At 35.4% G+C, this 26,374-nt stretch overlaps 4 protein-coding genes across 5 annotated transcripts; 3 read left to right on the top strand and 1 right to left on the bottom strand.

Annotated features, from left to right (window-relative positions):
* Nucleotides 1-1,241: 1,241 nt before the first annotated feature.
* Nucleotides 1,242-9,407, top strand: LOC100853524 (serine/threonine-protein phosphatase PP2A catalytic subunit). The gene is made up of 7 exons (XM_059742616.1): nt 1,242-1,445; nt 1,633-1,988; nt 7,599-7,713; nt 8,086-8,194; nt 8,275-8,352; nt 8,550-8,741; nt 8,847-9,407. The coding sequence occupies exons 2-7, from the start codon at nt 1,736-1,738 to the stop codon at nt 9,018-9,020; spliced, it is 921 nt and encodes a 306-aa protein (XP_059598599.1). The 5' UTR covers nt 1,242-1,445; nt 1,633-1,735; the 3' UTR covers nt 9,021-9,407.
* A 1,173-nt stretch (nt 9,408-10,580) lies between these two features.
* LOC100853588 (probable inactive receptor kinase At1g27190) lies at nt 10,581-13,111 on the bottom strand. Its single transcript, XM_003633767.4, has one exon. It carries the CDS (start codon nt 12,748-12,750, stop codon nt 10,909-10,911), a length of 1,842 nt encoding a protein of 613 aa, XP_003633815.1. The 5' UTR covers nt 12,751-13,111; the 3' UTR covers nt 10,581-10,908.
* Nucleotides 13,112-14,406: 1,295 nt separating this feature from the next.
* Nucleotides 14,407-19,279, top strand: LOC100853631 (uncharacterized). Of its 2 annotated transcripts, none has more exons than XM_003633768.4 (4): nt 14,407-14,510; nt 14,701-14,877; nt 16,832-18,529; nt 19,039-19,279. In XM_003633768.4, exons 1-4 carry the CDS (start codon nt 14,493-14,495, stop codon nt 19,066-19,068), a joined length of 1,923 nt encoding a protein of 640 aa, XP_003633816.2. In that variant the 5' UTR covers nt 14,407-14,492; the 3' UTR covers nt 19,069-19,279. The 2 variants fall into 2 exon arrangements, with proteins under 2 accessions (XP_003633816.2, XP_019080785.1); XM_019225240.2 differs by having other exon boundaries at nt 14,502-14,618.
* Nucleotides 19,280-22,203: 2,924 nt separating this feature from the next.
* On the top strand, nt 22,204-23,297 carry LOC104881680 (uncharacterized). The gene has a single exon (XM_010662688.3). The coding sequence runs from the start codon at nt 22,365-22,367 to the stop codon at nt 22,923-22,925; it is 561 nt and encodes a 186-aa protein (XP_010660990.1). The 5' UTR covers nt 22,204-22,364; the 3' UTR covers nt 22,926-23,297.
* Nucleotides 23,298-26,374: the final 3,077 nt, after the last annotated feature.

A 26,374-nucleotide genomic window follows, 5' to 3' on the forward strand; every position in this document is an offset into this window, starting at 1 on the left:
CTAGATAACATTTCATTACTTAGGAATTTTCTATTCCATATCACAACAATGATATGAATGTCATTTTGTGCATTATGATCGTTTTGCAAACATTTTCCATATTATATGCTCTTATTACTATAACCTTCTATGCTTGCAACTTTTTTAACGGTCGTATGTAACCTAAACACTACCATGAATATTCAAAATGAAATCAACATCTAAATCATCATTCAACAATAACAATACAATAGATCATATATCATCAATCAAATACTTTGTATCTTTCTTGCTTACATTATCATACGACATTAATAATACAATACATCATAAATTAGCGTCCAAATCAACAATATCTTGTGTGATAACATTGCCAAAAATTAAACCACAAAACATTACAATGACTACTACATATGGAGTCGCCCAACCTTTAGCATAATAATATTGACTCCAATACCAACCACTCACAATAGGTGGTATTGGGGCTCTAGGTTGTATCATAACCCACAAATCAATTTTATGCACTAAATAACTTCATTAAGATTGATTAAGGAATTGGAAATAAAGTATATTAGTATTCATGATATTACCTCCACAAAATGATTGTTGTTAACAAAACCAATTGATATAATTTTTTGTTCAAGTATAGAGAATGATGTTGATAGAAGAGGCAGGAACATTGGGCATTGTTGCATTGATATGTGGACAAGCATAACATTATATTTAGAAGCTACGATATGGCCCATATTGGGCATAGTCATTCATCTCTCATGATCGGAGTTTCTAATATAGACACATCATCTTGTATTAAAATTTTAATTCAATTAATTTTTTCAATAAAAAATTGTTGTTTAGTTGTACAAAATCAAACACTTTTATAGATGTCCAACATTATATAATCAAACATTTTAAAGATGTTTGAAGGTATATAGCCAAACACCCTTAAGGGTATGCTAAAATATATAGTCGAACACCCTTAAAAAGTGTCTAAGTATATGATGGAACACCCTTAAAACTATTCGGAGGTAGAAGGCCAAACAAATATAAAATGTTTGGTTTTGAAACTTTGAATGATATCCGTAACTCCTCTTTTCTTCCAACCTAAAAAATAGTGATAAAAATGTTGAAAAAATAATTATAAAATCTATACTTGTGGACTTGTAACATCATTGGATATGGTTATTTGATTATCCAATTAGTGAGTAGCACAACTCTATTTGGTTAGGATTATGAAGAGATTAGAAGAGGAAGAATAGAGAAAGGAGAGAAATATTTGTATTTTTGTGTTGAAGGGTAGTTTGGAGATTTTGTTAGGGGATATTTATATCTTACAAGATATCATTAAAAGGGTGAATGCAATAGAAAGTTTGAGTGAACACATTTATAATTTCCCTTTAAGAAATTAACAAATTTCACCCCGATATATTAGATGAGACGGGGCAATTACTATTTGCAAAAGGCGGAAGGCAAGCTCCCTAATCTCCTTAATAATTTACTTGATTTCTTTGTACGGACTTTCTCATCTCCTACTTGAGGTCGGAGCAGGAAAATGCCTCATGGCTGCTTCTGAGAAGTGAGCCAACAGGGCCTAAACTTACACCGCTTTTTCCTTCTCTTTCCTCTCACTTTTTTTTTTTTCCCCTGAAACCCTAGTCGGTGTCTGATCGATGACGATTCTATCCGACTGATCTGTTTTCCGGCAAGATTCCTCGTTCGCCGGCGAATCTGTCTGCGTCGCTGACTGGTAGCAGAAAAGATGCCTTCTCAAGCGGATCTGGACCGTCAGATCGAGCACCTGATGGACTGCAAGCCTTTACCGGAGGCGGAGGTGAGAGCGCTGTGTGAGCAGGCGAGGGCGGTTCTCGTGGAGGAGTGGAATGTGCAGTCGGTGAAGTGTCCGGTAACAGTGTGCGGCGACATCCATGGGCAGTTTCACGATCTCGTCGAGCTGTTTCGGATTGGTGGAAAGTCTCCTGATACTAATTATCTATTCATGGGTGACTACGTAGGTCAGTTCCATTTTTATTTTGTGCTTATGAGTATTTGATTTTTGAGCTTTATATAGTCTGATCATTAGGATTTAAATATTTTGTATGTTTGGAAGTGTATCCTTCTCTCTCGTCACAGTTGGTTGAGGTTGAGTGTTTTGGTTTTGTTTCTTTGATGTGTTGAACCGCAGCTAGTCAAATGGACTTTGTGGTTGGATTTGGATTGATCATGTAGGTTGAATGCTGTCCAATGCATCTCTGAGAAATGCTTGCATGCTCATCAGTAAATAGTATTAGATGAATGAATCCCTCTATTATCCATTTTTAGGCAGATTAGCATTTGGGGTAATTAATTATGACAGTTTTTTTTTGTTTTTATTGTTTTTTCCTTTTAAATTCTCATCTATCAGTTACATTGTATTGAATACTTTAGGGAATGCAGTGTGTTACTCCAGTTTTGCCATAGTTTTAAAAGGCCCCAGGTCCTAAGGCACAAAAGTCTCATGAGGCTTAGGTGCAATGCTCATAACAATGTGTGTGCCCAAGAAAAATGCAAATTTAAAATGCATATCAAACTTATAACACATGATCCAAAATCCTATCCAATCAACAAAAAAATTAAGGTTCCAAATATTTAAATGAAGCATTCAACAAAAAGTAATGAAATTCTTTGCAATTTCGATATAGAGTTAGAAATTTTAAGAATAAAGTGTTAAAGATGGGGGGGAAAGTAGACTAAGTGCACCTCTTCAATAAGGCACACACCTTAATAAGAGAGGCCCTTTAACTAGGGAGTGGTTGCGCCTTGGGCCTAGGTGCACTTTAGGTGCACGTCTAACAACTATGAATTTTGGATAAAGAGAAGAAGAAGGGGAAAATTACTTTGCATCTCTCCTGGAAATTGGATGGATATATTGTGGTTTGCATAATGTTTGGCCAGTGAATCCATTGTCACAAGAAGGGCCATTTCTGGAATTAATCTCCATATAAAAGATGGTGATAATATATATTTCAAGAGTGATAGCAACCTAGGATATATAAATGGAGATCCTAGAAAGGATATATATACTTGGTGTTACATTATCATTTCTAGAGTCCCTTCCTACAGAGTATATAGTGCTACCAAGAGTGAGCGAGCTTGAGTAGCACTCCTAAGATTGATGGAAATGTAGCAGATATATAAGTAGATAATCACAAGTTTGAATCTAGCAGAATATGAAACTTAAAACATGTTGAACAAGTGAGGCAATATGAAAATTTTTATCTTTAGTGTAGTTCTTTCATCCATTGGAATACATAACTCATGTAGCCCCTCCAGGATGCATCTATCTTGAAGCTTTCTGCAGAGTGAAGTCCTGATGTTCCCTTAATGTAGAGAAACAGAAACTAGAATACTATTGTAAGAGAAGAGAAGTGAGGCAAGAGGATCTAATATTTTTTCAAAACATTAGAAAATAGAAGAATGGGAAGAAGAAAGAAAGCTGTTAGCTAATCCTGTTTCTACAGATGGCTGCTCAATAAATATCAATCTAGTAGACCAAGATTGTAATACAGTTTCTTTATAATTGACCACATTCTGGGAAAGTGGAAAACACATTCCCCAAATCTCTCTCTTTTCCCCTTAAGCGTTCTGAACCGGGAATATATGTGATCTATGGAGTCATGTGGAGCAAAAGATGGGTTTGAGAAAATTAGTGAGTGAAAAATTAAAAGGGTAGGGATTAATGGATCTGATATGTGTCATGAGTGAGGGAACTTGATATATTTGAATGGAGATTTTTAGCAGTAGGCTGATACGGATCATAGTAAATCACTTGTTCACTTAGTTTTACACCATTGTTTTTTTTTTTTTAAATGTAGAATCCATTCTAATGGTGTAAATAGTGGTAACTGCTAACTATAATGTATGAAGTTGAGTATTACTCTTAGAGCCTGTTTTGTGTAGTTGCAAACTTCTAGTGAAGTGCTTTTAGAAGATCTAGCTAAAAAGAAGGTTTCTATTTAACATCTAAAAATAAAAAATAAAAAAAATTCAAGCCTCTTCCTAGGCTCTTCCAAAATCAATCAATCTCTAACTTTATCGAAAAAAGTTGTTAATCTCAAACTTCTTATGCTTTAAAGTGCTTTAGGGTAATAACCAAACACATAAGTAAGTAATTCTATAGTCAAAAAGATCTTTTTGGCAATTTAGAAGCTGCAGAAACAGAGCCTTAATGGATTTTATATCCCTTATGTCCGGGGTGGTGTGCTTAATTATAGTGTACAATTGATGGATTCAATTAGATGAGAGTGACACTGGAGGCGACTCCCCATAAGAATTTAGGCAAGTTCAATAGAACTCTCTTGAATATTCAGGTAGGGCCATGACCTATTTTTATCAACCTACATCAAGCAATTTAAAATAGAGCAAACAATGTGGATGGTTACTTAATTTGCATGATATGAAACCTTGCTTTATGGAATTTTTATTTCAATAGATTCTGTAAGTTACAACTTGCCTACCCTAAGACTAATTCAAAGGCACTAGTTCCACTGCATTGATTTAATTTGTACTTTGATTTTAACATGTTATCCTAATCATATATTTATTAACATTCAGTTCTTTTAGTTTTTCCTCCCCAAATCTGCACCTATAATGTTTAAAATTTTACCTAAACCTGTCATAATAGGGGCAGGTTGGAAGGAATTACCCAAAAAAGGGAAGGGGGAAAAAAAAAGAACCTATCCTATCCTTACTCAAGTGTATGTTTTGCTCTATTTGGGCTTTGTATTCCCAGTTCTTGGTAGATTTTAAGGAAACAACCATTGGTGTATTTATTTTTCAGGTTAATATTTATTCACCAGCTATCTGCTAAATTAGGGTCAGTTAATGACCTTTTTTTAGTCCTTTATTTTCTTCTATTCCCAGCTATTTTGACAAAATACCAGAACCTTCTTGCCTCCTTTTTCTTACTCCAGAATCCTACTTCCCTTCTTTTTCTACACTAGGATTACTTCACAGCTGTTCAAAAGAGCCCACAAATTGAGTGTATAGCCATGAAAGGCTGCAAGATTGTCAGACCCAGGGTATAATACCACAAACCTGTTACGCCAAGTTATGCACCCTGAAGGCTGAAACTAATCTAAAGTGTATTGTTTTGACATGCCTCTGTCAAACAGTTTCAGCATCTCTTCATTTTTCATAATCTTCTAGATTCAAACATATGATTGCCTACTTTTTTTATTTTGTTGTGTTTCTAAGAAAATTTGGAAGTTTCATAACAACAACCTAGAATTAGAAGGTATTTGGAAAAGCAACTTTAATGACTTGATTTAGGTCATTAAGCATTTTAACTAAGCTTTGTAACATAGTTCAAAATCTCGGTCGAGACTGGTACGACTCGGCCGAGTCGTATCCGCCTCGACCATGGCCGGTACCGGACCGATACCCGAGTTGGAGTAGAAATTGTGGAGAAAATCAGATGAGAGGATCAAAACCCATGAAAATGAAAAATACAGAGTTAGAACCCTGCATCTTGGAGTCGTCGGCGAGGTCGAAGAAGCACGCCTGCTTGTTCGGATCGCCCAAGTTCCTGCCGGAGATGGAACTGAGCGACATGAGGAGCAGAGTCGCCGGACTTCGGCACCGCTGTTATCATCGACGGTCTTGATGGGTTTGCAATCGGGACAGGCTGTGTTATGGAACTTCTGCAAGGATTTGCCTCCGGTGATCATGTAGGCTGACATCCCACTTCTACAATCACCTGTTGAGGCACCACAATCCAGAGGCCAAGCTTTTCATCGAAGGCATGCTGTCCTAACTCACTATCAAACTGCTTTCCAAAACCATTTCACGCATCTCAACCATTTGCCTATGAAATGGGTATCTTTGATACAGATAAGTGTTTGACCGGAGGGTTATGGGTATCTGGAGGATTTAGCTTTTAAATAATTTGTATTTATTTTTTAATTAGATTATGAGTATTTGGTGGGATATGGATTTTAAATAATTTGATAAAAATTATAATGATAAAAAATAAATAATAAATATTAGACTTATATCAAATAAATATTTATATAAAAATTAAAATTAATGAATACATTTTATAAGAAAAATTATATTTATTTTTTTAAAGATGAATCATGGTTTTATTTTTTTAATAATTAAAAACATTTTAAAAAAAATTCAAAATATTTAATTTAAATAATTTTTTATTAAAAAAATTTACTTTTTATTATTTTCATCTTCAATAAGAAATATTTATCATCAAGTAATTAAATTAAAATATTTTAAAAGATTTTTAATATTATTATAAATCATCCCAAAAATATGCTTTTATTATAATTTGAATAATTTGAATAATTTGAATATAATAGAAGTTTATTTTATTAATTTTTTTACTCTACTTATTTGTATTTTATTTTTTTAATAATTTTCATAATTTTTTAAAATTATTTTGAGATCTTAAATTAAAATTTTTTGCGTATCACCCGATACCGATCCGAGATACCGAGACCGATGTGCCTCAGGACCTCCCGAGTCAATGACCGATACCGCGACTTTGAACCCTGTTTTGTAAAATAATTTAATATTACAATTTAAAGTTGAAAATTACCTAAAAGTAATAAGTCAAAATAATTAACTTTTTCTAATCCTAAATATCCCTTATCTCAGTTGTGCGTGGCTCTTTCCTCCTTTGTTTCTCTTTCATAACCTCATTACTTAATATCAATGAGAGTAAATATGTCAATTAATAGTTTAGAAAAAATATTAAGTTGGTTTTATTAAACCACCTTAAAATAATAACTTAAGCATAATTTAACCTAAAGTCATCTAAGCCTTTAAGCATTAAGTATTAAGTTCTACCAAACACCCTCTTAGTCTTAAACTAATGAGTTATTGTGGCGACTCTTTTGAGTCCTCTCTTCTTCAATGACTACATTCAAAATCATGAAATTTTTCCTTCTAAATTATACTCGATAAAGAGTTAATTCCAACTACTTCATGGAAGTGATGAGCATTCAAAGTCATCTTAAGTCTTTAAGCAATAAGCATTAAGTTGTACCAAACACCCTATTAGTCCTATATTGATGAGGTATTGTGGTGACTCCTCTCTTCCTCAATGGCTCCCTTCAGAATCATGAAATTTTCCTTCTTAATTATATTCGATAAAGCCTTATCCCAACTACTTGATGGAAGTAGTGAGCATTTAAAGAAATCTAGGAGGTACCTCAATTGGTACTTAAGATTTAAGAGTTGATTGAGGGGATTTGCACACAAAAACTGCGAACTGGAGGGTTATACCTTGGAGAAGGCTTAGTAATTTAGTATTGAAGTTTTAGACAGTATATCTTACATGAAGAACTGGATTCTGATTTTTGTTGCCAGTTACAGCAGCAATTTTCTGTTTATATTTCAATTTTAAAATTATTTGATTGAAGAACTGGATTCTGATTTTTGGTGGCAGTTACAGCAGTAATTTTCTGTTTATGTTTCACTTTTAAAATTATGTGATTTAATCTCCAAAGGTTTTGGTTAAAGAATTTTGCATGGGGAGAATTGTTGTAAGCTTGTACATAAGCATCTTCTGTATACATTTGGAAAAGAAGGTTCCCTCATCATTTTACCACAGTTCTATTATGTTAATGCAGATCGTGGATACTATTCTGTGGAGACTGTCACACTTCTAGTGGCCTTGAAGGTTCGCTATAGAGATAGAATTACAATTCTAAGAGGAAATCATGAGAGTCGGCAAATAACTCAAGTGTAAGATCCTTTTTAATAATAATGGTCATAGTAATGATAACATATTTCTCTGTTAATTGAAAGACAAGGAATTGTGTTGTCCTAATTATTAATGCCCTTTTGCTAGTAACCAAAAAAAAAAAAAAGTTGGAATAATGCACTCAGCAATATATTATATTATATTTCCCTTGGGTACAGTGTTAAACCTTCTCCTTCTGTTCTCCATTAATTACTGGGTTTAATTCTTTCCAGTTGATCAGAAAAAGATTAAGATCTTGACCATTACTTATTTGTATGATGTTTAACACAATTTTGTGTTTGGCACACATGTAGACAATAATTACTGCAGGCATTCATTTATGTTAACCTATTGATTTGCTTATTTTCTTTCAGATATGGATTTTATGATGAATGCTTAAGAAAATATGGAAATGCAAATGTCTGGAAACATTTTACTGATCTCTTTGATTACCTACCCCTCACAGCGCTTATTGAGAGTCAGGTCTGATCTCTTGATTTTGCGTATTTTTGTGTTTGATTCAATCCATGTTAATTTATGCCAACCTTGATTTGTTTATGTAGATCTTCTGTTTGCATGGTGGACTTTCCCCCTCCCTTGATACATTGGACAACATCCGTGCCTTGGACCGTATACAGGAGGTACACTTGCTGCCATTACCTGTGCCTTTACAGTTCTATTGTCATTCCTGACTATTTAACATTTAGTTGCAATCCTTCATTATGTGGCAATTCTTCCATAGTTCCTTTGCATTTTGTGGTCCCATTATGTGGCAATCCTTCGTTTTACATTGCAATGCCTTCTTTCATGCTTCTAATGCCACTGATTTTGGTGTTAGGTTCCTCATGAGGGACCAATGTGTGATCTCCTTTGGTCTGACCCAGATGATCGTTGTGGATGGGGAATCTCTCCTCGGGGTGCTGGCTACACCTTTGGGCAGGATATTGCTGCCCAGTTTAACCACACCAATGGGCTTAGTCTTGTGGCTAGAGCTCACCAACTTGTCATGGAAGGTTACAATTGGTGTCAGGTATGTGAACCCAAACTTAAATGGTTGATGTTGCTTGGAATGGGTTTCCATTGGAGTCTCATCAGAAACTGCAATTACATATTTCATTTACTTGAAATCTTGCAGGAAAAAAATGTGGTGACAGTATTCAGTGCCCCTAACTATTGTTATCGGTGTGGAAATTTGGCTGCAATACTTGAGATAGGGGAGAATATGGATCAGAACTTTCTTCAGTTTGATCCTGCACCCAGGCAGCTTGAGCCTGATACCACACGCAAAACACCTGATTATTTTTTGTAATCTCTATATCATTTTTCAGTCGCTCGTTTATTTCTTTTCCGCAGTTGTGTTGCTGTAGATTTGACTGGAGAGGATCATTATCATAATGACCACCGCGGCCACCATTCTTTCATGTCGAGCTGTTTCTTCTGCTGCTTTCTTGACAGGCTCTATAGGATTTCTTGTGAAGGGCTTTACTGAACTTACGTATTCTGTATTGTTAGGAAGAAGCAGAAATAACAAAGGTATCTCTTGTTTTTATGTTTCTACATTTTTCTTGGGCTTGAATGGATCCGCGCAATGGGTGCTGTTCCTGCGGTTCATTCTCCTGCTAAGGATTTTCTTGTAAACGTGTGTTTCTCACTATTTTTATGAAATTGGAGTGGAGGATGGAGAGATTGAAGCTCATTATTGCTACTCCAATCCTCAATGCCGCCTTTCCTTTGCACACCCCACCACCCCCGAAACAAGGGAATAGAACCCATGAAGTAAAATAACACATTCCTCTCCTTATGAGTAGTCTTTTTTGTTTTCAAAATCTAGAAGATAAAAATTCCAGTCATGTATCAGCTGGAAATTGGAATATTGGCTAGTGAAATCGGTATACCAAAGGTGGAAATGGATATATTCAGTAACACAAGGGGTGAAGGAAAACTCAAAGCCAAAGAAAGAAAGGCTTGTTTGCATATGTTTTTGAAAATACTTCTCAAAAAATAATATTTTAAAATAATTTTTAAAAATAGTTTTATAATGATTTATAAAATAAAATTCTTTTTGAGAATTTGAATTATTTTTAGTATGCTTTTTACATTTTCAAATATTTCTCACAAACAACTTTTATTTGTAATGTTTCATTTTCAATCATTTTTAAAACACTCAATTTTTTATATTTATACAATTTCTTCAGCCAATAGAAAACAAATGAAGATAGCTTAAAATAATTGAAGTATGTTTTTAAAAACAACTTATTTTTAAAATAGGTTTTTAGAAAACTATCTTTTTTAATCAAAAATTGAGACTTGTTTTCAAGTCTTAAAAAAATAGTTTTTTTTAAATAAGAAAATAATTTTTAAACAATTTCGAACAGGTCCAAGTCTCCTCTAGATTCTTGGAGTCTGGGAAATTCGTCTTTTCTTGCACAATTTCCAAAAGTATGCGCGAAGGACTAGAAGGCTTTGCATTTGGATTTTAAATTATTGGCCTTCTAATCCTCCAGATCAAACATCCTTCACCCATTCACCCCACTAAATCCAAAATAAGGAAATGGGGCCTCAACTCTCAAAATTAAAGAAACGTGTGACAACAAGACTCTCTATCACGCGTCTCTCCTAGGTGTTAAAAAGTATAGGGTTGGTCCATGTATATATAGGGAAATGATATGTTGGTCATTTCATTGGGAAGAATGGATACTCTCAAGGATCTTTCATGATCATATACTCATCATCACAAAGGGGTTGCAGTCAATGGTGGCACCATCAACAGCAGCAGTAGCAGCATTAAGAATGGTGAGCGTGCTGAAACATGGAAGCCAGTGGGCCCAAAGTGGAAGATCACCACATTTTGCAGAGCAGAAGCAAAATATAATAACACAACACCCACTGCTTCTGTGGTAGTGCTTAAATGCAAAATTTCTAAAGGCTACAAAGGGAGGAGCATATTACAAACATGAAGGAGTCTCGGAGCCCAGAGGGTTGGGTTGTTTCCTGAAACGCTTAAAAACTACATATAAAGATGTTTTTTTATTGTATCATACAGCTAAATCCGACAAAATGGGAAAATGTTTTAATGGAATCACAACATTTACATCAAAAGCCTTCAAGAACTTACCATGAAATGCAGAAACTTGATATGGTTGTGTTTTGATTTGAATCATTTAGAATGCTCTGCCTCTCCCATTCCTGCTTCAAAGCTACGCTTGATTATCATGATCTTGCTTCCCAAAAATCAGAGGAAATTCATCATAGTGTTCAGAGAAACCATGGTGGTCTCCCATGCTCTTCAATGATTCAAAAGCCTGGTACATGGACAACCTGTCCTTCGGCCTAGGACCCAGACAGTTGCATGCAATTTTCAGAAACTGCAGAATTTCTTCGTCGTGGCCCTTTCCGCAGAGAGCCTCATCGATTACATCCTTGTTTCGGCCAGAGCCACAGAGCTGATTTACCCACTCCACTAAATTGCCCTTGAATCCTTCTTCAGCATTAGTGACTTCAAGGGGCTTCTGCCCAGTCACCAATTCCAGAAGCACAACCCCAAATCCATATACATCTCCTTTCAGTGAAGCAACCATTGTGCTCGAGTACTCTGGAGCAACATAACCAAATTCTCCCAATCCTCCATTGACAAAACTACTCCCATTGGAGTCAGAAGTTGCCATGAGCCTGGCCAATCCAAAATCCACTATCCTAGCATCAAAGTCATCATCAATGAGAATCACATTCGAGCTTATGTTTTCATGCAGGAGTGGTGGTTGGCAGCCATGGTGAAGCCAAGCAAGACCTCTGGCAGCCCCCAAACCAATCCTGAATCTAGTTGCCCAATCCATTGGGGTACCATTTCCATGCAACAGAGAATACAGAGTCCCGTTAGACATGTACTTATAAACCAAAAGCTTCTCTTCTTCCACAGCACAAAATCCCAAAAGGGGTGCCAAATTCGGGTGCCTGAACTGCCCTAATCGATTCATCTCGGATCGAAACTGCTTCTCACCCAGATTGCAGGTGTTGAGCCTCTTGATTGCCAGTGCAGATCCATCAGGAAGAATTGCCTTGTAACTAGTCCCTGTCCTGGTTGAGTTAATGATATTCTCAGGGTGGAAATTGTTGGTAGCTGCCATCAAATCCGCTAACTTGACTTTAACAATCGGTTTCTGAAATAATGTGACTTGAACAAGCTTGTGAGCCCTCAACCTCTCAGTCCAGCTGCTATGATCATCTCTTCCAATTCCATATCTCCTCTTTCTCTGCCCCCTCAGCCTTGCAAAGAACCACCACCATAACCCGAATCCTAACAACAAGGACGCGGCTGCACCAAAAACCCCAGCTGCAATTATGATTGCAAGACTCTTCTTATTCAACCCCCCACACTTGGATCCAAGAGGCCTACCACAAAGTCCACTGTTCCCATCAAAACCCGCCTTATCAAATTTCCCAAAAGCTGAAGGAATTGTACCAGTGAGACGATTATTTGCCACAGAAAACTTCTTCAGGCGACCCAAACTTGATAATTGGGACGGAATTATACCAGACAATTGATTATCCGCCAGTAAAAGACTATTCAAGAAAGAGCAATTTGCAAGGTCGGGTGGGATCGTGCCGGAAAGATCATTATTAGACAGATCCAGGGTTACTAAATAAGGTAGCCATGTACAAATTTGAGAAGGGATGTTACCATAGAGACGGTTACCTGATAGATCCAAAGTTTGCATACTCTGACAGTACTCCAAGGGTTTAGGGATCTCCCCAGATAGTTTCATGTCAGGTAGTTCGAGGCCGAATATACGATTCTCACGGTCATTCCAGCATGCAACCCCCACAAATTTGCATAAAGACCCTACTGAAATGTTTGAAAAAGACCATGAGCTGAGCTTACCTTGAGGGTCGCTGAGAGATTCCTTCACACCCCGCAAACACTTGACATCGTCTTCGGCAACTGCTGCTGAGAACAGAGCAACACAACACAATATTACTATGGTTAACAGAACCAAGCTACACCCTTGGATATGGCCTCTTAGATCCTCTGAAAGTTTCATGGTGAAACAGAACAGAGGCCCAAAAAAAAAAAAAAGAGGGAGGGGGCGCTGGGTTCTTCTTCTGTATTTTTAGAGTTGGGGACCTGGGGTTAGGAATATTAGCTCAAGACAATGGTGAGAAGAGCAGTCTGGAGACGACCATTGACTTTGTTTGGTACATTTGAAACTACCAGACAATTGCTCAGAGAGAGAGATGGATTATTGTGACTTTTCCTTGTGGGTGTGTGGCGACGAATTCAATGGTGAGTGTGTGCTTGATGATTACAGACAGATTCTTTGACTAAGGATGGATTGTTTAAAGGGTTTAATTAAGGGTTTTTTGACCACAAACTTTTGGTAAGGTCCACCAAGAATGGCCTGTTGGACTCGGCACTATAAATTAAATGGTCCTCTTTATTTTATTAGTCGTCAGTCAATCTGTTTTTTCTGTCCATTTTTGTTTACTTATTTATTTTTATCCAGAAGGATTTGCCCTTTATATGGGATCAATGGGGAGTTTGGGGAATTGGGGCCTCTGCCCAATTTACCAAGGTGCCACTAATTTGTGGGGTTACATGCTGAACTCCACTATATGGGTTTGGGTCCCTTTTCTTTTTTTCTTTTTCTTTTTTTCTTCTTTTTCCCTTTTTTGTTGTTGTTGTTGTTGCCGTGATGTCCTTGAGAAATCCCTCGTTCGTTGGATCATATTTGAAGGAAACCTGAAGCTTATTCAAAATTGTGATGTCTTTTTGTATGGAATTGTGTTTCAGGTAAGGCCGAATTGGTCAAACAATTTTCAAAACTGTGGTAATCTTGCAAAGATTTTATATATATAACCTAGATATCATGGAATCTTTGAACCGGGTTTAACTACATTCCTGTTTGACTCAGTACTGGTTTAACTGCAATTTTCTATACCTCGACTGGCCATTCAATAAAAGACAATGGAAAATGATACTTTTTAGAACATTTCTGAGATATTTCTTCTTTAAACACAAATACACCACAACCATCCACTGAGTGCTGATATTGATTATTTACCCTTGGTTTTTGAAAAATTTCACGAAAATTGCAAAGAAAAAATAAAATTAATATATTATTTTTATTTACTTTTTCTTTCATATCTTTTATGATTAACCAGACGTGAAAAAAATCATTTTATTTGTATTGCTTTGTCCTTTCCTTATTATTTAACATAGCTTTTTCGTACGCTCAAGCTCGACTCGAGTACTCAAGACTGGGCTTACAACTAGTCCATGAGTCCGATCGGCCCACCAGCTGGTCCTCACAGTTCCAGTCCGCCGCGTAGGTGGGCTCCGGCATGATCCGTAGGCCTGTGGGGTCATATTGGGCCAGGATTCGTAGGCCCATTCCTTCAGCAAGGGCCGACGCGTAGAAATTCTAGCCTGGGCCCATCCAACCAACGACCAAAACACGTGGCGTCGTCGCCGTTTGAAAATTTAAAAATTGAAAATGATTCCATAACCGCGCGTTACCACAAAGTACCGACCATATAATAAAAGGTTCCATACGTGGACCCAACTGAATAAAACGACGACGTTTCAACCCATCAAGACGGTGTCGTTTCCACTTACGCTCCCAATCCAACCGCCTTGTCGATGGACAATCTCGCAACCGGTTAGTTGAAACTTGAAACAGCAATTTCGTAGTTCAGACTCAAAAGTAGGGACAAAACGGTAATAACGAAAGAAATTTCAGTTCATAACAGACAAAGCCAGGAGAACAGCAGTCTCCCACCTGCAATGGAAGAGGAAGCACAGGTATTAAAATAATAATGAAAAGGGAGAGGAAAAAAAAAAACCTAACCACCATACACTCACACCTCAACTACCCGCTCCACCGCCGCGGCCACCACCGCCGCCGTGGAGGTGGAAATTTTATAGCAAATGAGAGTCGATTTTCGTATGTTTTCGCTATTTTGCCCTATCTGATTCATCGGTGTTGTTGCAGAAAATGATGGCTTTGAAGAAAGCCTACGCGGAGATAATACTCAACACATCGAAGGAGGCAGCTGCTCGGATTATGGCGTCGGAGAGGAAAGCTTTGCGGTTTCAGCAGGATCTGTGTTGCCTGAAAGACGAGGCGCTTCGAATGCTGCTTCGATTGAGACAAATGATTGATTTTCAGGTGGGAATTAAATGTGTTTTTCTGATGTAGATTTTGTTACTCTTTTGTTCTGTTTTGTTGGTAGTTTGGTGTACGAGTTTGAAAAAAGGTGTCTTTTTTAGTTATTGATGAGTATTTCGTTTTGCGACTATTTGGATCGAAAAATTTGAATTTGGATTTGAATCTGGATTCTGTTAGGATATGCAGATGCTTTACTGTTACTGGTGTTTACCTATCTGCTAGTGTGTAGAGGTTTTACTGTTATAATTTGTTAGAAGTGCTTGGATGTTAGGATTGACGGTGCTTTAGCAGAAAAATGGTGGTTCGGTTTAAGGGTCGTGTGCCCACTAATTATATTGGAATTCTAGATTTAAGCTGGAGCAGTCATATTCAAGAGATTTTATACTATGGTCTTGTTTTAGAAGAAACAATGTGTTGAAATCCAAAAGTGTAAAAAAAAAAAAAAGAAAAAAAAAAAAGAGAAGAGTTTCCAAATCTTAAACAGAACACTATTTCGTAGGGCCTGAAACCCTAATTCTTGCTTAGGCTTTGTTTCTGACATTTTATACTGTATTGAATTGGATCTCAATTATTATGCGGTCTCCTTACTTGATCATGGAGTCTGAATTTGGGGCCTTGTTTGCAGAGATATCATTTCCTAATTTTCCCAATTGGGTTTATCATTAGTAGGCTCTGTTTCTTTTAAGTTAAACAAATCATGCTCAAGATATTACAGATATTTTTTTCTCTTGGTTTTTTTTGGAAATTTATCTCAATTTTTTTCTTAAAAGCCCACCACATTGTATTCTTATTATCTGATGCTCTGGTACATTCAATAATGGACAACACCTGACACTGGATGAACCATTGATTAATTTTCTGTGAAGGAGTAGATTCACTGGATATCACTGTCTTCTTTCTATCTCTTGTAGTGAGCCTTCAGAGTGAGGTGACAGTTTGTAAGTTGATGAGAATTGTCTGGTTCTGTTTCAATAATAGAGCAGATATGAATGATAATATATTACAAATCATGTTGTGTCTTGCTTTGCTACTTTTTATTAGTGTATTGATTGATGACTCAGATTCATTGTGTATTGGGAAGAAAACTTCAGGAAGAATGATCATTGTCGGCTCCAAGAAAGGTTTTTGCATGCTTACTTTAGAAGTCAAGAGTAGAATAAAAACAAAAATATAACATAACACATGTCAGGATCAATCCATTGCTGGGTTCAGGATTTATCCTTCTTTTATAAGCAAGAAAACGTCACTACTCAGTAACAAAATAAAATATTATACAGAAATAATGTCACAAGTTCAATGAACATGGATTTAACTTGATTTTTCTCCTTTTGCTTCTCAATTTTGAAGTCTGTATGTTGGAACCAGCAAGTAGTGATTTTTCCCCTTTTAATTGTGTATCTATTTTGTATATAAATATAAACTACTCCATTATGCAACCTTTTTTATTGTTGGAAAAGGAGAACACAATTCAGAAGTTTAACTCATTTTTGGCATTTATGGTCATAGGAAACCTTATAGAAAATTTCACGAGCAGAAATTTTGTTAGTTTCAGTGTTCTTCCAATGCAATTTCTGATTTATTTCAATAGTTCTCTTCATATCAAAAAGTAATTGTATTCTTTGTTTCAATTATGTAAACATATCAGATAAAATTACAACTTCAGATAAAATTCTACCAGTAAAAATTTCATTAGTTTCAGTACTCTTCCGAAGCAATTACTGTATTTGTCTAAGCAAGTAATTGTTCTTTTCAGGCCAAAAATAAATTGCATGCTTTATTTCAATTATTTAAATAATATCAGCTAAAGTCTATAATGCATTGAACCAAGTAAAAATGTTCACTGAGGTTAATAGAGCATTAAAACCATGGATGTCCCTTGCAGTGCCTGCTCTAGTTCACCTTTCTTGGAACTTTTAAGTTATTAATACAGCTTTGACTAATGTTTCCTTTACAGACCACTGAAGCAGAGACAACATCCTTAAGGCAGCGAAGTAGGATTGAAGAGCTTGAAGCACAGCTCCATGAGGCAGAGGATATTATAGCAGACCTTAGAGTAGAGTTGAAAGAGACTAAAGGTGAACTGCAGAAGATGAGGAACAAAGAAGTGCAACCTTTAAATGGACAACTTCCAAAGGTGGATGCAACTTCTCCTGAAAATGGAACATATAATGACAGACTAAATACAACTGAACTCATGTCAGCCTCTCCTTCAGATTCTGGATTTGAAATTTTGCCCACATCTGATATAAAGGATACACCTATGCATCAGAGGGTTCTGGACAATATGGGCTGTAATACAACAAGACAGACTGAATCTTCAAGTGATTCTCATTTGGATAATTATTATGCTGATAATCCTGATTTGGCGCCCATCATCATGAGAAGCAAAGAGCCTGAGCTGTACAGAAATGGACGTACTCAGAGAATTCGGGCACTTGAAAGCAACTTGCTGAATGGAGAATTGCCTCATGAAGATACAGCTGATCAGTACTCACTCATAAAGAATGAATCAGTCATTGAAGCAGATGGAAAAGGTGAAGGATTACATACTGTACCCTCTTTCAAGGCCAAGAATATGGATAGAATGAAGAACCTAGCTGAGTTAGAAGATGGAAAGCAGCTAAGTGGTAGCAGCAATGAGGATCAGCCTGTTAAGGTTATTTGGAGACTTCGGAGAAGAAGAACTCGATATGGGACTCGGAAAACTACTTCACGGAAGCCTTTTCCTCATCAGCTCATAAAATCTTCTCAACCATCTCCTGTTCTTTCCCACTGCAAAACATATTCAGATTCAATCACTGACAGAGTCAAATCTGGTGAGGGAGCCTGTACTGTGTCCTCTCCCAAGGGCGATGATATGGATTATGTGAAAAATTATACTGAGTTGGGACAAAAAATGCAGCATAATGGCATCTGTTACAAAGATCAAGCATTTAAATCTACGTACAGAAGATACACAAAAAGAGATGTAAGATATAGTGCCGCTTTTGAGCCCTCATGCAGATCTCCTCTTGATCAGCTCACTGAGTCTAGTCAACCATCTTGTTTTCTATCCCATTGCAACACCAATTCATGTTCAGTCAGTAGCAATGTTAAATCTGGTGAAGAACAATTGCAGATAGCTGAAAATGAGGCTAAGATGAAGCCACCAACCCGTTTGAATCCAGGGTTGACTTTGATTAAAACTGACATAGATCCTATATCTGGATCTGTAAATGTTACATTGAGTGTCAAGGATGTCAATAAATCTGGAGCTGTTCAGATTGCTGCAAATGATGACACAGAGTTGGCGGATGAGCACATGTCAGTAAAAAAGGATGCTGCAGGGAGTTCTAGGCTTCTGAGTTGCAAATTGAACCTTGAGATGGTTGATGCACAATCAATGAATTCTGATTCAATTGATACAAATGCATCTGAAGCAGCTAATGGAAGTCCAAGTCAGGGTGACAACAATAGGCTTCTTAAGTACACTTTCCAGAGGAAGAGGAAGAAAGAATCCTTGAACAATCCCGATGAGAACTCTTCACCTGAAAAGAGCACTATTAAAAGGAGGGCAATGAGGAAACAAAATGGAGCACCAGAAGGCCAGAAATCTAACTTGATAAATCAATCGTCTAGGGACAGTCGTAGACTGGCTCAAGTTGCTCGTCAGGTTGGTGATCCTTTCCCCTTCTCAGGACTCTCAAATGTGCCTGGAACTTTTCGTTTGGTATATTTCTATATTTTTGTTCGGGTATATAAGGCCTTGGTTTTATGCCAGATGCAAGGAACTGAGGCCCCAGTTGTGGGTTTCACCGACTTAATTTGGGCTGAAAATTGGCTCCACTAGATGAACAATCTGAAATGTTCCAACATTAATATTTGTTTTTTTTTTTTTTTAAATTGAATGTTGAGAGAAAGAGAGCAGAAAAAAAAAAAACAAAAAAGTAACTTGTAGTTAGCTGAAAAAACCTATCAGTTTACAGCGGTAGACCATTATAACAAAGCCCCCAAAGGAAGCCAGATGTCTGCTTAGGTTTACATTATCAGATCTTTATAAGATCCTGATAATATACAGGGCACAGGTAGCTTTTTGGTGCCTCAAACAACTGGTCGCATGTTGAGTTTTATATTCCTAGATGATTAATCTATCTTTTCTAATCTTGTATTCTTTTCCTGCAGCTTATTTCCTTATCAGGAAAAAGGTGGTGATAAATGATAATAGAGCAGTTTTGATAAAATTGCTTATTTCAAAGAAACCCCTTGAACGGCAGGAGGCATAGTAAGAGAGAGCTAAAGCTTCCCAATCAATAATCGTGTGTGCTATATATTCTTTAAGTTGTGAGCATCTATGTACCCTTAAAAATTATCTGTCGCTGTACCTTATTCTTTTTGCATGCTATTTAATCTCAATTTTCGCTTACTGAATAGAAGTTATTTAACCCAGAAAGCTCTTAGCTCTTGGTATCATATCATGGCTAATGATCTGATCAACGGTTTTTAATTTGCTGAATGAATTTAGATACCTCAGCATGAGGTTTGGGCTACTACTTTCATTCACAAATTCGTTTCGCAGTTCACTGTCCATTATGCATTTTAAGTGATTTTGCTGTTCAGTCGTGCAGCATAGGTGGATATGGAAACATTACATGGGAAAAAGAACTGGATTCTATCCTGTTTCCTGTTGCCTGTTGCAAGGGTTGTCTCCCTCTTCCATTTGCAACTGATTCATGTTGCCTGCCATCTGCTCTCGAGCCTTGTTTTCACTTGTGTTATTCTTATTAGTCATTTAGGTTTTATAATGCATTTCAGTGTTTGCATCCCAAGTGTTTTTAATAAAAATATTTTAATATTAGAAATGATTTTTTAATACTATTTTTCAAAATTTTAAAAATGTTTTTTATATTTTATCAAATATCTTTTTTATTTCAAAAACACTTTCTAAATTAAAAATGATTTAAAAAGCCCTACCAAATGTACTCTTGTTTATATCCACAAACCAGAAAGTGGGTACATGGGTCAGTTATGATTCTGCCTGCAATTTGTGCCTTGGTTTCACACTTTCACTTCTTCTCTTTTACTGGATCCAGAAAGCAGAGAGTGGACACATGGGTCGGTTATGATTCTGTTGGGGTTCCTCTGTGGTAGCTGTGACAGCCATAATTTCTATGTCTTCTCTTCAACCAACAACATGCCTCACACTCGTAAGTGGGTGTGATGGTGGTTGAATCACTAATGCAGGCTGGTTTAGAAGACAGACTGCTTTTGAGATGAACCATCATAATTGCCATCAGGTTTACCAAACATGAAGCCACATAAATTATATGTATATATTCAAACATAATCTTATTTATTTATTATTTTATTTTTAAGGATTCCCCCATAAATTTTTATATTTCAGCTGTAAACATAAAAAAAAAAAAGTGGCTTAAATATATATAAACATTCTACTTTTACCATTCCTCGTTGGGAACATTTCTGCTCTACTCTGAAAACAATTATAACTCCATCATTTGCATCTCAAAAGAGTATAAATTATAGTATCCTTTACATATTTGAAGTTCTCTCACAATAAAATTCTTTTATAGTGCAAACTAACTCATACAAAATGTATGAATCCAATGTCGAACTATTGTCCATAAACTCGTATACGAAAGGTATTGTGAAAGCGTATGAACCCAATGTCTAACTATTGCCCATAAAAATTTGAACCATATTTGTTAGGTAAACATCTTTCACAACATCTCACATCCAACATTTTTGGTCAAAACTTATCAAATGTATTTTTTGAATTAAAAAATATTTTCTAATATGAAAAATAAAATATTATTTTTAAGAACAATTTTCAAGGAGGTTTAATATTTCGACTAAGATCACTAAATTTTTCATCCTTACCTATATTTTCCGTCATTTCTCAAAATACCTTAAAAATATACGACCACATCTCAAATTGCTTCAAAAAATCAGCAGCATATTTTTGGTATAAATTTTTTTAAACTGTCTTCAATTTAAAATTGAAATTGGTATGTTGTTTTAAAGAATAATTTTAAAAACTATTTTTTTAACTACAAAGAACCAAATAAATAAATGGGTTGCTTGGAGACATAAGGCCTGTTTGGTTATTATTTTTGAAAACTGTTCTGGAAAACAATTTTTGAGAACAGTTTTTTGTGTTTTCAGAAGAAAAAAAAAATTATGTCTGGGAATTGAATTTTGAAAAAACAATTTTTGTTCTAAAAAAAAACATGTTTGACTGAGTTAATAAAAAAAAAAATTGGAATAAGTAAAACAAAAAATATGTTTAAAAGTTATTTTTTTTAATTAATAAAATATTTTCTTCTATTAACTTGATATTATAAATATATAAATAAATTTCATATGTACAGTTTATTTAAATTTAAAAAAGTATTCCAAAATTTTTATACCGGTTATAATTTTTTTAAATAAATGATGATTTTATCATCATGTGTAAGTATATTAATTTCAATAATTTAAGGAAGAAGAAATGGTTTGCCGATGGGGGTGTGATGGTTGGATGAAGCTCATACTTGTGAAAATACAAAAAAATGGCTAAGAAAATACATAAAAAAAAGAAGAGAAAACACGAAAAACAATATATTATTTTAATAGTAAAAAACAATGAAAATATCTTTTTATTGTTCACAAAAAAGTGGTTTTTGAAAGAACAAAAAACAAAAACATCATCTTTTCCTCAAATAAGTTTTTTATGTTTTTTATTTTTAACAACAAAAAAGAATAGTTGAAACAAAGAAGCAAACAGACCATAAATCTTTTTTATTTTTAAACTTTGGGGCTATTCTGGTAACTTAGTAGTTTGTACAAGAAAAGGACCCCGTTTCGTTGCGAGTACAGAGTGCTTGACTTGTCATGGGTCGGATATTGTTGGGTCATGCGACTAAACGAAATCAGAGCTTGGCTTTTCTCTCTCTGCCACATGTGGGGTCACTCTCTGATCATTACCTCTCAGCTAAAGCATGCCTTCTTTCCCAGACAAAATCATCACGCTTCATCCATTCCCCCCATCCCCATCCTCTCATCCTCCGGCAAACACCTGCTTTCCTCCAGAAAAAGTCATGCGGACTCGAGTACCAGATTCCCTCTTCCCAACGGTGAACACTACGTCAAATTACGTTTACACCCCTCCTCATATCAATTACTACCTCGGCGTTCCATGAATCTCCATGTACCTCATCACCTTCTCTCTTTTTTTCCTGTTTTGATCCACTTGATGTGATCCGACGATGAGAGGGAGCTGGGCCTACAGTGCTAAGCTGCACAGCAGTGCACCTTATAATGCCACTCCAAATGCCGAGGCAATGATAGGCTGCTGGCGCCACTAGTCTGTTTGTCTCGCGCAGTCCAGACCCAGGTCCAGGCCCAGTCAAGACAGAGGCATTTCCGTAAATAAAGCAAACTTCTAGGCTGGTCTCGTTTCCCACACCCATATAAACCCCAAAACAACACGTTCCAGCCCAAGGAAAAAAAACATGGAAGAGGCGAAGAGAGAAGAGGTGCAGAGAGTAACCGTAGAATTGAAGCACGGAGACGATCGGACACACACGGTGTTGTTCGCAGCGGGAACGGCTCTTCTGATAGCGTGGCTGAAACGCGCCGTCATGGTGTGCCTAGTGGAGCAGTGGCGCGCGTGGGTGTTCCTCGCCCTCAACCTCGTGCTCTTGGCTATCGTCTTCACATCTGCACGCTCCTCCACCACCACAAGCGAAGATGAAGAAACCAATGAAAGTAGTGATAATAGTAGTAGTAGTAATAATAATAACAGCAATGCAGAAGTAGTGGAAGCGGAGAGGAAGAAGAGAAGGAGACAATGTAGACGGTCTGGAGCAGCAGAAGTGGGAAACAAGCACGGTGATTGTGGCCACAAAACGTATAGGAGAAGAAGCAGTAGGGTCGAGGCAGAGCGAATAGATGAAGGAGTGGATGCAGAGAATCGAGGGTTGTCAAAAGAGGAGCTGAATGAGAGAGTGGAAGCTTTCATTACAATGTTTAGGCAGCATTTAGTTTTGGACGCGAGAAGAGGTCGAAGCTAGCAGCTTCTTATTAGGGTTTTTTATTCACATATATGGATTCATTCACATTTTCCTCTATTACTGATCTTGGGACCTTTGTTGATTTATGTCTCCTCCTCAGTCGCCGCTCTGCAGCCAGTCCACAGGAGGTTTCCAAGTTTCAAAATCCGGGACTTTGGCATGTGGCAAAGGTTTACTTTACATTTTGAAAATTTGAACCTTTTTGACACTTTATTTTTGGACCTTTAGTGCACCATGGGAGGTTGGCACGTGGCGCTGGTGTAGTGGCATATTTCTTCCTTTCTTTCTTAGAATGGTATTATTTATTGAGGTAAACTTCACTCATTTTGGATTTAAATACACTAAGGTGATGATTGTTTTTTATTTACTTAAGTCAATAGCATTAAGTTATTTATTTTTTAATATTTTATTTTTATTAATTATTAAGAAATAAAAATTTAAATATTAAGAATTTTTTTTTTAAAAAAAAAACTAGATTCATTTTAATAATTTTGATGATTTACTTTTAGGTTATGTTTGGTTCTGAAAAATGTGAGGGAAAGAAAATAGAGATGAAAAGTGGAAGAAAATAAAAAATAGATTTAAAATTAATAAATTATTTTTACATGTTTTTTCAAACTCATTTCATTTAATCTCCTTCAAATAATTTTAAAATGTATAAATTTTTAACTGATTTTAATTATATTTAATTTTCTTTAAAAAAATTTATAATGAAATCAAACATGAGAAAATCATTTTTTTTTATTTGCTATTTTTTGATGAACCAAACATAACCTTAATATTTAGAAAAAATCAAAGTAAAAAAATTTTAAAAATAAATAATAAATCAATAAAAATCTAATAACAGACCATTCAAAAACTAAAAGTAAACGACATTCCATATTTAAAGTTCAAAAAACAAACACTATCTTACTGATTATGAATTTAAAATTTCATCAATTGAATAAAAGTTCATATTAATAATAATTATAAATTTAGTACAAAACTTAAGAAGATGATTGAAATTAAATTATTGAAAATCAAAAGGAAATTAAAATTTTAAAAAGAAATCAAATCCAAATTTAGTATACTTAATTCAAAATAATTGAATTTAATGTACTTTTTAGATGAAACAGCATCCAGTTATTTTAATGTAAATATTGATGATATATTTAAACATATCCACTGACATGAATTATCAATCACCCAGTCACCCTAATTCCTAAGGAATGTCCAACCAACAGACAATCATCAAACACCTTTGATTTTACGCTAATTTATTATGTTCCAAGAAACTATGATACCAAGAATTTCTATCATCATTAAAAGGAGAAAAAGAAAAAGGGTGAGCGAAAAATAAATTAATAATTTGTTCAACCCCACCAATGAGAAACGTTGAAAATGACAAAAGATAGTCATTTTCCAAGTCAATTTTCCTTTTTTTTTCTTCTCTTTTTTGAATCTTTAAGGCTATGGATTTATGAATGGCGGTTTGTTATGGGAATGGTCAAATATAGAGTAGCAATCTTTTTAATACCCGGCCACGGGCATGGGGTCGTTGGGGTGGACGTTGTGGGGCAGGGTGTAGTGGAAGGCAGCCATTCCAGAGTCGGCCCTTAAATGCTTTATTCGGGGAACGGTGACCCATCGCTGTCTATAATCCAGTCTGGATTGGATGTAGAAAACTGAAAACCCAATTGTGGTGAGGGACACTGGCCCATCCTCATTCCTCTGCTCTAGAATCCATTATTTCGTTGGTAGTTCTGTGGAGTTGTGGAAATGTAGAAACCCAGTTATATAAGAGGTGTTGATATGGGAGTGTAGCTTTTACCACTGTTATGACGCGTTTTATCATAAGTTATACGTGAACTGGCTGCTCTCTTTCCCCTCCCAAAATTTGATTTGAGGGAGGAATGAAAGCAAGAAGTTTGGTCATGAAAAAGTACTTTTAAATGGGAAAATTGGAATAATATGTGATAGATTAAAAATAGTGAAAAAATATAATTGATTTTTCACTTTTTTTTTTCAATTTAAAAAGATTAAAATACATTTATTTTATGTAAGGATACTAATTAATATTTTTAAAAAATAATGCCTAACATACCCTTTATTTTTAGATCTTTTTTGAAAATTTGAAAAATAACCATAGCTAGTGTTATATAATAATTTTTTTTCCTTATTTCAATTTGATTGGTTGAAAATAGAAAATTAAAAGATTTTATTGCAAAAAAATCAAATCAAACAGACATTAAAAAAGAAAAAGAAATTGATGTTGAAAATTAGGATGAAAATGTTCTAAAAAATGGAGTTTTTGTGAGAGTAAAATGAATGGTAAGATGTCATTTAAAAAAAATATAGGTAGTATAAAGAGTTTAATTATATATATATATATATATATTAATTAATAATATGCTTTTTTAATTTTATAAAATAAAAAAATTCTTATTATTTAATAAAAGTTCCTATATGTCTTCTTATTTTAAATAAAATGTATTTTAATCTTTTTGTATTCAAAATTTTAAAAATTACTTGAATTTTCTAATATTTTATTTTATAGTAAAAGTTTATATATTATATATTAAATTTCATTTTTAAAAATAAAAAATAGGAAACCCATCAAAGGCAGCCTGAAAAAATGTAGACTGAATTGAGAATCAAAATAAGCAATAATGTGCTTTCTACCCGAGGGATAGAACTCTGAATCCTTGGTCCCAGCTAATTTTGCAGAAGAATGGAAAACAAAAAACCTAAGTTGAAATCCAACCTTCCACGACATGTGTAAGGTGCAGAAGGGGTGGGGGGAAAGGCTTTCCCAACATTTATTGTTACCTATCCAGATGAGGCGGGCAGCTACAGGGTCTCATGCGTCTCATTATGATTGAAATTGAAAGATACCTGCAATTACAGAAACCTCATCTACTTTTGGTTAGAATGTCGCAACTCATGAAAGCTACTGGTGTTAGTATGTCCGACTCTCTGTAATCTTCTCACTACTCTTCCTCTCTAATCAATGTGTCCTATTATAGTTATTTGCTCTTTGGATTTAGGGTTCCAAATTCCACTGGTGGGCCACCTGATATTATAGTACTGGACACTGCTATGTCTAGGCTTTTCTTTCATCGTCAGGGGATCCCTCAATAGAGTGCATACATTTTTCAAACTAGGACTGTTGAAAAAAAAAAGAAAAAAGGAAAAAAAAAAAAGAAGTAATTTTCATTGGTTGGTAGGAAAAGATTTTTTTATGACCTCGTGGGTTTGTTATATTATCCCATGAGTTGAGCTTTATGTAATAAATTTAGGTTAGTTTCATGGTTTGGATTAAATATATCTAATTATTTTTAATTCAAAAGTTAAAAGAGAGAAAAAATGAGAAAAGTAAGAGGATATTCGAACAAATTTTAGGCTACAATAAATCTAGTAAAATAATAATTTTGATATTAAGAGAAATTACTATAGTCAATAAATAAATA

The sequence above is a fragment of the Vitis vinifera genome, chromosome 14 (genome assembly GCF_030704535.1).
Source record: "Vitis vinifera cultivar Pinot Noir 40024 chromosome 14, ASM3070453v1".
Taxonomy (NCBI): domain Eukaryota; kingdom Viridiplantae; phylum Streptophyta; class Magnoliopsida; order Vitales; family Vitaceae; genus Vitis; species Vitis vinifera.